The following is a 12392-nucleotide window of genomic DNA, read 5'->3' as shown; positions in this document are numbered from 1 at the left end:
TAAAAATTGCCCTGTTCTGTGAACATGAGGTTGTAAGTCTCATCCCTCTGAAATGGTTATTTAAGTCTTAGTAATTGCTTTTGAGAAATCAAAACATAAAGTCATCCAGAAAAAGAGAAAAGTTGGGCTTGTATTTGCTTTGACTTATATTACCCTATTTATTTTCCTCTGTGAAAGGAATTGTTGGAAATTGTAGGAAAGATTCACGATATAGATTTAAGTAAATATAAGAATACTAAGAAAGGAATGCTTTTGTATCATTCTTTTATTTTTCTAACTCTCTCAACTCACATAGCATTGGTTTTGTATTAATCATTTTATAATGAGCTTTGAATTATAAAAACATAACTTTCTTAATTCCTGGTGAGAAGTATTCATATTCTCTGGATAGTTAAAATATCATATTTTATAAGATGTTAATTAAAAGCTTGAAACAAAAGGCCCACCCTTCCCCCTGAGACTGAAGAACAATGAACTAAAGACAAATATCCCAGAGAAGTGGGTGGGCTGCAACCTGAGCCAGCTGCACAGTGGTGACAGAGTCTCCTCTCAGTTTTAAGGAACTAAGCTGGGAGTGTCTTCCCTCAGACAGAAAAGCAGACATCAAGGAGAGCCCAGAGGGGAAGTGTGGTTTTGGTGTGGGAAGAGATGGGAGCATGCTAGCCAGACAACCCAGGGGGCTGAGCCTCAGCTCAGGGCCCTGAGCTGAGTCAGAGTCAGAAGAAGGAAGGTCCTTCTTAAGAGCAAGTTAAATAGAACAGGACTGCAGCCATGGACAGTGTGAAAGGGAGGTTTCTCAGAACCTAGATCTTACCTCAGAAGTCTATCCCTTAGGAATCAGAACAGCCTGGAGTCAGAAAGAGGGCCCACTAGGCCTCAGAGCCTCAAATCTAATCTACCCTTCAGATAAAACATGGACTGTCTTAATTGAACATTCAATTACTCCCCAATCTGCAATTTCATAAAAGGTATCCTATATCTGTGGGTACTGTGTGTGTGTGTGTGTGTGTGTGTGTGTGTGTGTGTGTGTGTGTGTGTTGGTACTAGGGGTTGAAATCAGGACCTGTGCATTATCCTTTTGCCCTTTCACTCAAAGCTGGCACTATCACTTGTCTGCAATTTCATAAAAGGTATCCTATATCTGTGGGTACTCTGTGTGTGTGTGTGTGTGTGTGTGTGTGTGTGTGTGTGTGTGTGTGTGTGTGTGTGTGTGTGTGTGTGTGTGTGTGTGTGTGTGTGTGTTGGTACTAGGGATTGAAATCAGGACCTGTGCATTATCCTTTTGCCCTTTCACTCAAAGCTGGCACTATCACTTGAGCCACACCTCCACTGTTGGCTTTTTGGTGGTTACTTAGAGATAAGAATCTCACATAGAAGTCTTACGGACTTTCCTGCTGACTTTGAACCCTGATCTTCCGATCTCAGCCTCTTGAGTAGATAGGATTACAGGTGTGAGCCACTAGTGCCTGGTGCCATATTTGTGTTTAATTGTGTGTGTGTGTGTGTGTGCGCGCGCGCGTGCGTGCGTTTTTCATTTACTTAGTATCCCTTCAAACCTCTGAGCACTTATTTTATGCATTTGACAGAGAAACCATATTTTCATCTGAAGGGAAAAGGGCAAGTCTCAGTGGGCACTGGTAGTTACAGGAGGAGAGAGAAGTGGACACAGCTCAGGAGGTCCAGGAAAGAATGGCCTTGTCATGCTGCTATGCCTTGCTTGACTCATCTCGTTCACTAAATGATAAGTCCTCACTTAAATTTTTACTGTGTCTGGCCAGGCCAAAGAGATATAACATCCATATCAATGTTTAAAAGTTATCATCAATATCCCAATAGCTCCTTCCCTTCCTGTCTAGTTCTAAGCCAAACTTTATGGTGGGAACTGTGCTTGGGGTATTGGTCTGTACATCAGAGGATTTAGATTCAGTGCACTACTAAATTGTACTATTAGACAACTCTGAAAAGTTTGCTGTAACTTACTAAGCACAGAAGTAATGGAGCCTTTCAAAATATCTGGCAGATATATTTGCTTCAGAGCATATGACTTACTTCATAAGAAGATTCAGTACCCAAGCTCTCCTGGAAACTAAAATTCACACAGGGCGTTCCCACATTTCACCTCACAGACCATGTATTGGCAGTTGATTCACAATGTCTGTTAGGGACACAGTTTCCTAAATCTTCTCAATGTTTCCCTTACAAATAACTAGGAAAATGAGCAAAACATGGAGAAGGAATTCCATTTAGGTTTCTGGAGGAATTTACTCCAAACTACAAGGAACACTTCAAAACTGCATTAGAAAGAATGGGACTTGTTATGGGCAGAGGAAAGTACATTTCTCAAGGATTTTCAGAGTCTGCTATCACCTGACAGATTCCACACACCCACTTTTTTGGGACAAAGGCTGTCTCCGTAACAGTTCCTTTCTTCTAGCACTTGCTTGGTCCCCAAGTTTTCATCTTTAAGGTTTGTTTGTTTGTTGTCAGTTGTGGGGCTTGAACTCTGGGACTAGGCACTATCCCTGAGATCTTTAGCTCAAGGCAAGCGCTCTACCACTTGAGCCACAGTGCCACTTCCACTTCTGGTTTTCTGGTGTAATAGGAGATAAGAGTCTCATGGACTTTTCTGCCTGGGCTGGCTTTGAACCACGATCCTCAGATCTCAGCCTCCTGAATAGCTAGGATTACAGGCTTAAGCCACCAGCACTCAGCCCCATCTTTTACATTTTTGTCTATTCACTTAGCAGTGTCACCTTTTGCCTCGTGTGATGTCAATGACTTTCTCCAAAGTATGCAGCGCAATGAACTAGTTTAGGGCACTCTCCTATAAACCACAGTGTGGTACCTACCCTAAGGGCTGTGGCCCTATTCTCCTGTAATGGTTCTCCTAAGAGGTTGCCAGTCACCTTCCAGAAACTCCTTATCTGAGCATTAGATCTCAGCTGAAATCCTTCAAGGACTTCTCACTGCTGACAGAATAAAGTGCAATATCCTCAATACAACCGAAGACCTTTCTTGAACAACTTAACAGACTTTCAGGACTGTTCCTCAGCTTCCTCCACCCTGAGGAACATGAAGTATTTCTGATTCCCAAACATCCTGGCCATGAAGCTGCTCACACTGACCTCCACGATCACACACGATCTCCATGATGACTAAAAGACACTTCTTCTGCACAGCCCATTGGAGTTAAGACTATGGCTAGCTACTACTCATCTTTGCTTCTCTCGTGCCCAGAATAACACCTCGCACAAGATCATGGGTGTCAATTTCAGTGTGTGAATTCACCTCTTCCTTTTCTCTTAAGCTGAACTTGGGAATTTCTAGGCTGTGAGCTCCCAGAAAACCCACTGAGCTCTCAAACTCATATTACCAGAACAGACTGCCATAGGACTGATTTTTCTCATGACACTGGAACTTAACTTAAATCCCTTGCTCATCACTATTAACATTAGCACATGGTTTCCTAACTTTTGAGCAATTTGAAACCAAAGAACTTGTCTTACACTTACTGTTCCAAGCAAATTAGAAAGCAGAGCCCTTTGTACAAGTGTTAAGTATTAATAGAAATAAATAAATATACTCCAACTCAGCTGGCCAGTACTAGCTGAAAAAATAAACTTTTCTGTTTAGTAATAAAAAAAATTACCTGTCATTTTTCTGTAAAAAGCATTGAATTAGAACAAAAATTCCCATCTCCTGAAGGTTTGGCTAATGTCAGTTTAGAAATATTTATTGTTCAGATTTTTTTAGGTAGGTCCAATTACAGACAGGAACTAATATCCCAGAAACCACAATGTTTATAGCCACTGAATTCTGACTGACAAAAATTTCGAGGAATTTATTAAAATAGCACTTTTCCAACAAAGTATTAAATGAGGGTTTTTTGGCAGTTTATATAAAAAAGAAAAGACAAAACATTATAAAAAATGTATTTTTTTTCAATAGGACAGATGGGAAATGAGATCAGGGACTTCCAGGCCTTTGTGAGTAGCGGGGCTTGGCTTCCTCTCCAGGTCAGTGGTTTGTAGATTGTTATCAGTCCCATGTAAGTAGAAGAGGGTAAGAACCAGAGGAAAAATAAAAATCAGGATGTTATTGAAAGGGAAATGGAGTAACCACATTTCCTCCACAATGCTGAGAACCCTCCATGATTCTGCACTATGAAGACATTTCTGAAGGGAAAATTTCTAGGATATTCATTATAAATAATGCTTGCTCTCCATTTCCATCTTTCACTTGAAATTTTCTTGCTCACACAATGATGCTGAAGAAACACCACCTATAGCCATCAGGCCCATCCACCTACAACACATTCTTATCTTCTCAAAGTGAATCTCTATGTACTGTACTCCCTGGCCTGACCTGATGTCAACCAGCATTTTGTTTTCAATTTCTGTGAATCTGATTATTCTATTAATGTTAAGTATATTTTAATAACTGTCTTCGCCCAGCATAATATCCTCAAGATTTATCCATGTTGTGACATGACAGGACTTTCTTCCCTTTAAAAGCTGAATAATATCCAGTTACATGTTAATATCAAATAACAAATACAAAAATACATTTTATCATTCATCCATGGATGGTGGCTTCCGTCTTTTGGCTACTGTGACTAATGCTGCTATGAACATTTTATATAAGTATTTGTATCTTTGCTTTCAAGCCTTTCAAGTATGTACTCAGATATGGAATGCAACTGCTCTTCTTATGTTTCCATACTATCCCTATTTACACCAAATCCCAAAGTCTAATTTTTATGAAATATGAATAGTATCAATAAACTCTTTTACTATTTACATTTTTCATACTCTATCATGCAATAAATATTGTACAAATGTAGGCTACATAACAAATTAGGATATAGAAGTTTAAAAGCCAGGTACAGGGTTGTGAATGTGGCTCACTGGTAGAATCCTTGCCTTGCATGCACAAGGCCCTGGGTTCAATTCTTCAGCACCACATAAGCAGAAAAAGCCAGAAGTGACGCTGTAGCTCAAGTAGAGCTCTAGCCTTGAGCTGAAGAGCTGAGGGACAGAGCCCAGGCCCAGAGTTCAGGCCCCATGACAGAAAGGAAGGAAGGAAGGAAGGAAGGAAGGAAGGAAGGAAGGAAGGAAGGAAGGAAGGAAGGAAGGAAGGAAGGAAGGAAGGAAGGAAGGAAGGAAGGAAGGAAGGAAGGATGGAAGGAAGGAAGGAAGGAAGGAAGGAAGGAAGGAAGGAAGGAAGGAAGGAAAGAGCCGGGTACAGAGTCAGTGGATTCAGAGTTAAAGTATGTCATCAGCAGCAGCAGCATTTGGGAAAATACTTTGATATGATGAGAGAAGTATAACTGGAAATCGTCATCCCCAATAAGAAAAGTCATCCCAGGCATTACATTCAATTATGTAAAAATATGTCATTTCTTATATGACATTCATTCATCTACTGGCAGTGCTAGAGTTTGAATTCAAGGCCTCACACTTGCTAGGAAGGCACTTTACCACCTGAGCAACACCTCTAGCCATTTTTACTCTAGGTATTTTTTAGATAACATCTGTCCAACCTAGGCCACAACACCTCTATTTGCACTTCCCACTGTAGCTAGTACATGCACCATGCATAGCTTTTTCAACTGAGCTTCTCTGGCCTTGAATCATGATACCTCTGATCTCAGCCTCCCAAGTAGCTAGGATTGCAGGCATGAGCTACCATGCCCAGCTAATATACATTCCTTGACATAAAACATTTGTATCTAAAAGTTACCACCTCTGTCTATATTATCTAAGTGTTCCTTATTTCTGTCCATGGACAAATAAATTCTTGAACTTTATGCCGAATCAACTTTGGTAAGCACCCAAAACTTTAAGACAGTTTGCCATCACTGAGCTAATTTAGCAAGAAAGCACTGCATAACTGGCCTCACCTGATGACAAAAATGGAGCTCATAAGAAAACAAGTAATAGTGCCCCAACTTAACTGTGGCCCATCACAATTTCTATGAAGGAAACCAAAGCTGAAATTCAAATTGTTTAATCTTGGGGGTAAATGTCCCTCAAATAGAAAATAGCACTTGCTCACTCATCCTTGGCCAGTAAAGTATCAGTGAGTGCTCTGCCTTTCCTAGAATATCTGTTATCACAGAAGTAGTTACAGGCAAGAAGGATAGACTGGCCTCAAAGCTTTAATCATCTAATATTACAAATGCTTAACTGTCTAGGTTCCTTGTCTCTCAGGGAAACAATAGTGCTAAGCTAACTGTATTTTGGTGTTTTTTGCTTGTTTTTGTTTCTGAAACAATTTTATCAAATATAACTTTGTATTCTTGGTAGCAAAACTAAAAGAAAAAATATCTCATTGCTTATACCAAAAAAAATTACATGTGATCAAAGAAACTTGATAATCTTTTGTCTCCTCAGAATACACAACAGGAAAAAAAATGTGTCAACAAGGAATATAATTTTTAATCATCCAATTTTGCTTTACAATTATTTCTAAATTACAGCCATCACACACCATTCTGGAGTACCCTTTTATTTTCCCTTCTGCTGTGGAGTTCTATTCATCAAACACTTCTCCCAAGTACGGTATTTTTTTTTTTGCATGATCTGAACTTACTTAAATTTTGCATTGATCTGAATGATTAAAAACATGGTTTTGAGCAACAACACACAACTCGTCAATTTTGTTCCCATGGCATTCTTTTTTTTTTTTTTTAACTTTTTCTAGGAAAGAACTAAAGAATAAACATTTTTCAGTTCATGTATAGTGTGATACATAAAGCAAGTAGGAAGAGAGAACATTTGTAAAAATTCTCTTTTGTTGTAAGTGAGAATCTCTTTAAATTGTTAGCTAAAAAAACTTTGAAGGATTATAATTTAACAACTTCTACTAATACAAGAGTTTCTAAAGATAATTTATAATGCACATAAAATGGTAAGTAGATATGTTCTTAAAGGTGAGATTAGAAAAGTTATAAGGAAGTTTTTAACACTTGTTTCAATAATTGCCTGTTCATTTTTACAAGTATGCGCTTTTAAAATTAAATAACAAAGAATCAACAAACCTTATACACACACACACACACACACACACACACACACACACGGGTATATATGTTATACACACAGCAGTTCAGTCACAGAAGACAGGGTTTTATGCACACACACACACACACACAGACATACACATACAGTTCACAGAGAACAGGACTTGGATGGTAACATCAGGTAAGAGATGCCAGTCACAGTACAAAGGTAGAGAAAAAAATAAGAAATGCCAAGATTTAGGTCCCTGGAGACCAGTTGCAATAACCAGAATCTCCAAGCAAACTTAGGTGCCTGGATTGCCACACACTACCACTCGGAGGTTTCCTGGAGGAAGATGGTTATCTCTAGTCCTCAACAGCCTGTCAGTTGCTTAACATGGATCATGGGCTAAATGCCTTCAAGCATCAACACAAAGAGCAATACACAGCAGAGCTATCAGGGCATTCCACATTTCCTCCAAGGAAAGCACCTGAGTTACACTAAACAGAGGCTTTCCGACATTCCTTCATGACATGCTCCTTCCCCTGGGAGTCCAGACAAAGTTCAAGGCTTTTCAGGGCAGACTTCCAAAGTGCCATCCTCCAAGGACACACAATAAACCTCCACTATTCTCCAGGAAAGCCACTGTTCAGACTCCAAAGCACCTGGTTTAAAAAATCTGAACCTAGGCTGGGGGTAAATCTCAGCAGTAGAGAGCACTTGCCTAGCATATGCAAGGCCCTGAGTTTTATCCACAGCATGAGGGGGTGGAGAGTGAGGCATCTAAATCTGAAACAACTTCCGAAGACATAACAGACACGTGTGTCCATGAAAGTCAATCCAGACATGGCATTTTTATTCACAATAATATACACACACAATATGTTTGCATGTATATATTCATAATATGCAAAAGTATCACTAAAATATGAACTCACTCATAAAAGTATATGACATAACTTTTCTCTTAAATAACACCATCTACTCATCTTTTAAAAAATCATAAAACAACAAACCAAACAGTATCAATACACAAAAGAGAAGAATCTATAATGAGCAGATATATAGTTCTATTGACACAACTAGGGAATTTACCTGAAAGTCATCATAAGGGAAGAGAAGCATCTCCCTCAAACAGTCATTCAGGATCTGGGTCTTCCTCTGAACGATGACATTTTCATAGTCCAGTGGCTCAATTAGCTTTGGCTTTGCCTGTAAGACCAAAAGAAAAGTCACTGAAATATTCTTATAGATAAATGCACTTTCTTAAGAATCAAGAATATCATACATTCCATGGTTTGCATTTTTCAACTTTTCTACAGTGAGTGTGTTTGTTTTATTATTGGGGGAAAATACCAGACATAAAGGGGAAAAAAAGATGCTTTCAAAATGAAAGAAGACCCTTTCTATATTGTTTTGTCCACCCATAATAAAGCTTACTTTGTTATTTAAATAAAAATAGGTTTGTATTCTGGTGAGTCTTCTAGTCATTTATTGGGTCACTCCACCAAATTAGTCCCTTTAAGTCTTCAGGCTCTGCCAAAGCTGTTCTAATTAGGGAACCAGCCACTAACTGTTCATTCTACCTGTCCCATGACAAATATATCCATATAAGTCTATTTCACTTAAGGCTCCATGCAACCTTACTGAGTCTCAAAATATCACCATGAAATAGCTATATATTCACATACGCAATGCCCAAACAGAAAACCATGAGCTGGACCAAAACCAGGCAATCAGGAACAATTATTTCAACCACATGTAGGTGAGCCCTAAGAGATGAAGATGTCCATCCTCATATGCATTGAATGGAAGAAAGAGGTAACAAGCAAGTGAGAAAGGACTATACTCAAGCTATTTCCAAAGTTAACCTCTTCAGTAAAATCTCTTTTGTTTACCAGCATAACAATTCTCAAGTTAATGGATCACTTTCCACATACAAAGAACTGACAAACCTAGGTTGGACACATACACAAACACACGCACATATACACTCAACTAGATATACTGCAGTATGTAAAATATTAAAATAAGTGTTTAGTTGGATGTTGTCAGAAGTAAAAATAGTGTATCAACAGTGACTGCAAAATTATTTTTGAAAGTATTAATAACCTGATATATAATCTCTATAAGTGCTATATATACCTTGATAATTTATAGATAGGAAAAACATAAAAGACATTTGATATGTGGCATCTAAATTGTTAATTGCAATTCAGGTTCTTGTGTGTCCCCAAACCTTCATCCATCCTTTCCTTCCCAACACAGCTCGATTACATTCTCTTAGCATCTTTGTGGTTAGGTTGGCCATTGGCCTGTAAGTAGAAAAGATGTGACCCCAACACCTAGGCCCTAAAGGCCTTCATGTGACCCCTGTTCTCTACTTCCCTCTAGCAGCACAGGATGCAGCAGTGGATAGTAAGGCATTAGTGGAAAATGGAGCCGAAGATGGAAGGCATCTAAAGCTTGAATCATCCTGTAGAAGTCACCTGCTTAAAACAGGACCTGAAACACCCAGTGAGCCAGAACTGAACCACCTTGATTCCTGAATTGTCTAAGGCAGTTGTTAGCCAGCTTGCCTCCCTAAGATGCAGACACATGCTCAAGATTTAACTTTGATTACTTGATTTAAGCAAACTCTACATTTTTTGACATTTCAAGAGCAAATGGAACATCAAAACAAGTACACTATTATTATAATTTGGCAAAATATGTGTTAGGAGCGAAACGAAAAAAAAGGAAAAACCAAAAAACTGAAGCTAAATATAGTGAAAGTTTAGGTAACGTAATTTGTAAGAGTGAAAGTATAGGTAATACCTACAAAATATAAGGATAAACTTTTTATTTAAAAAATTTAAATATTTATATAAAGTAATTATTTCAAAATAAGAATTATCACAGGAAAAAATATTCTCCAAGAAATTAATTCACCCTGATATTTCTGTTTGTTGCACTGCATACTGTGTGATAAATACAAGTTAGCAAAATTAATGTCATATTGATAACATTTTTGGGGGGGGGGTCTGGTCGTGGGGCCTGAATTCTGGGCCTGAGCGCTGTCCCTCAGCTCTTCAGCTCAAGGCTAGCACTCTACCAGTTGAGCCACAGCGCCATTCCGGCTTTTTACTTTTTGCTTATGTGGTGCTGAGGAATCTAACCCAGGGCCTCATGCATGCAAGGCAAGCAGTCTACCACTGAGCCACTTCCCAGTCCTTGATAACATTTTTTTCCCTTAAGAACCATTCCTACATTCCTAATAAACCCAAATGTTCATATGGCTTTCTAAAATTCCAATACAAAGGGGTCAGATGGGCAAATGTCACAGACCGGCACAGATGCCACGCTCTCAGGGGGCTCACAGAGTCTACCACATGGCCACAAGCCAGTGACTGCTCCATGGCCGCCCAGGCCATGGGCATGGGCTGGGGCTGAACTAGGGGCATCTTCACGCAGGAACTTCTGTCCCCACTCCTTCAGAAGATTAGTAGCTTAACCCCTGCAGGGAAGATTCAAGTCCCTTCAGATTCTTTGTCAGAAGACAACAGGACTCCTTAATAGAAGGTGCTAAAAGAACATTGGTAGAAAAGTACTTTCCTTTAGTCCTAATTTTTTCTAGTTTGAATTTTTGTCCGGCTTTCCCTTGCTTCTACAACATAGCAGCCAGGGAGTCTTCTGTTAACGACCCAGGAGTATATACACCCCCAAGAAGCTGTAGTAGGCACCCCAAGCAACTAACAAATACTTTTTCCTGCTCAGTGGTGCACCCCTGGAGTGACCAGTGGGTGATTGCCTGCCCACTACCTCCAGCCTTCCAGTTTACCACAATCCCTCAGGTCATGAGCACACTCTCCCAAGTAGGCCTGAACCTTAGTCTGTGGTATAGAGGAGGGTTTTCCAAGATTGTCCTTCCCTTCTACTCTGCTTCTAACATCACCTGGCAGGCATCAGCAAACTGTTTGCATAAAGATCCAGAAAATAAATATTCTGGGCTTTGTTGCCCTTTTGGATTCTGTCAAAACTAGTAAACCCTGACACAGTGGTGGAAAGGCAGCCAGAGGGATTAAGTAAACAAATGGAAGTGTTACAACAAATTTTTATTTACAAAAAATGGACAACAGCCAGGGTTGGCACAATGGAAGTTTGTTGACCTAAGTTTTAGAGTTATCTTTACTTCCATACTAGTTAATAATGTTTCACCAATATAATAACAATAATTTTTTCTTTTGCTGGTACTGTTCTTTGAGTTGCTGATTCAACTCTGGGGTGAGGCCTCATGAATTATGAATTTGCATTCCTAACAAGTTCCCAGGTGCACTTGAAGCAGCTGGGCCCAGGATCCTGCTTTCAGAACCTCTGTTGTAGACCTTTTATAAATGGAAAGTCCCATAGTCTTCTTCCTTTCTGATTTCAAAGAAGCCTGAGAAACAAATGTTCAAAGATAGGGACTTGTGTGTTCAAGTTACATTCTTCGCACATTATTCAAGCAATAATAAGCCACAAAACATTTTCTGAATGTTGCAGACTTAAATTTGCCATTGCCCATCCTGTTTAGAGAAGAACAGCATCCTGGAATATTTTCGTGAAAACTGGTGACGTATTAGAATTCAAAATATGATGATACGGATGTGCCAGCGGCAGCTATACCATGACTGTCTTTGATCTGCAAATTTCTGCTTTTCTTTTAAAGAAAATCCCTATGCTGCTATCAAATGTTGCAAAGCTAGAAGAAACTCTTCTCAAATCTCAGCAACACCATACAAATCATGATTAATCATGCCAAGGAAAGACTGATCTGTCTGTGTAATTTTAAAAATGATACTACAAAATCACATTAAATGAAGATGTGATAAAGAATATCAAACAAGGTAGTGGTGTACAGTGACATGAACCCACAGTTCTGCCTCACACCTACCTCCTCTCACAGCTTCTGCACCTGCAGCAATGGGTTCCTGGCACATACAGGGCACCACACTGCCTGTGTGATAGGTGGTGGCACCTGGAAGCCCTCTGCCTCTGACCTTAGCTCTCTCGAGAGCTCTCTTTCAAGGTCACTTGAAAACAAAATGTTGAAACATGTGTACATACATTCACAAAAGAACATGGTGCTCCACCCCAAATAATAGGAAGGAAGTATCATAGGCATAAAATGTGTTGTTTTCATGGACTGTTAATGTTTAGAGCTTGGGTTAACTCACACTACCTATTCAAGAGATATTGAGAGAATCCTGTTTTGAGACCAGCCTGAGCAAGAGCAAAAGCCTCTCAACCAATAAGCCACACATGATGGCGCATGCCTGTCATTTTAGCTACTTGGAAGATATAAATAAGATTTTGGTCCAGATCAGATCTTGCTAGGTAAAAACATGAACCTCTATGTGAAAAATAAAT

General features: G+C 39.4%; 1 protein-coding gene across 14 annotated transcripts in view; it reads right to left on the bottom strand.

The window, feature by feature from the left end:
• The window catches only part of Dock9 (dedicator of cytokinesis 9), a 259631-nt gene that overhangs the window by 135631 nt on the left and 111608 nt on the right, over nucleotides 1-12392 (bottom strand). For all 14 annotated transcript variants that reach the window (XM_070002702.1, XM_070002693.1, XM_070002697.1 and 11 more), the window contains exon 2: nucleotides 8100-8216. In XM_070002702.1, the coding sequence (XP_069858803.1) occupies nucleotides 8100-8216 (117 nt within the window). The remainder of the gene's footprint in view (nucleotides 1-8099; nucleotides 8217-12392) is intronic.

The sequence above is a fragment of the Dipodomys merriami genome, unplaced genomic scaffold (assembly GCF_024711535.1).
Source record: "Dipodomys merriami isolate MVZ:Mamm:240054 unplaced genomic scaffold, mDipMer1.0.p SCAF_6, whole genome shotgun sequence".
NCBI classification, from domain to species: Eukaryota; Metazoa; Chordata; class Mammalia; order Rodentia; family Heteromyidae; genus Dipodomys; species Dipodomys merriami.
This window is presented reverse-complemented; position numbering and strand designations above follow the sequence as displayed.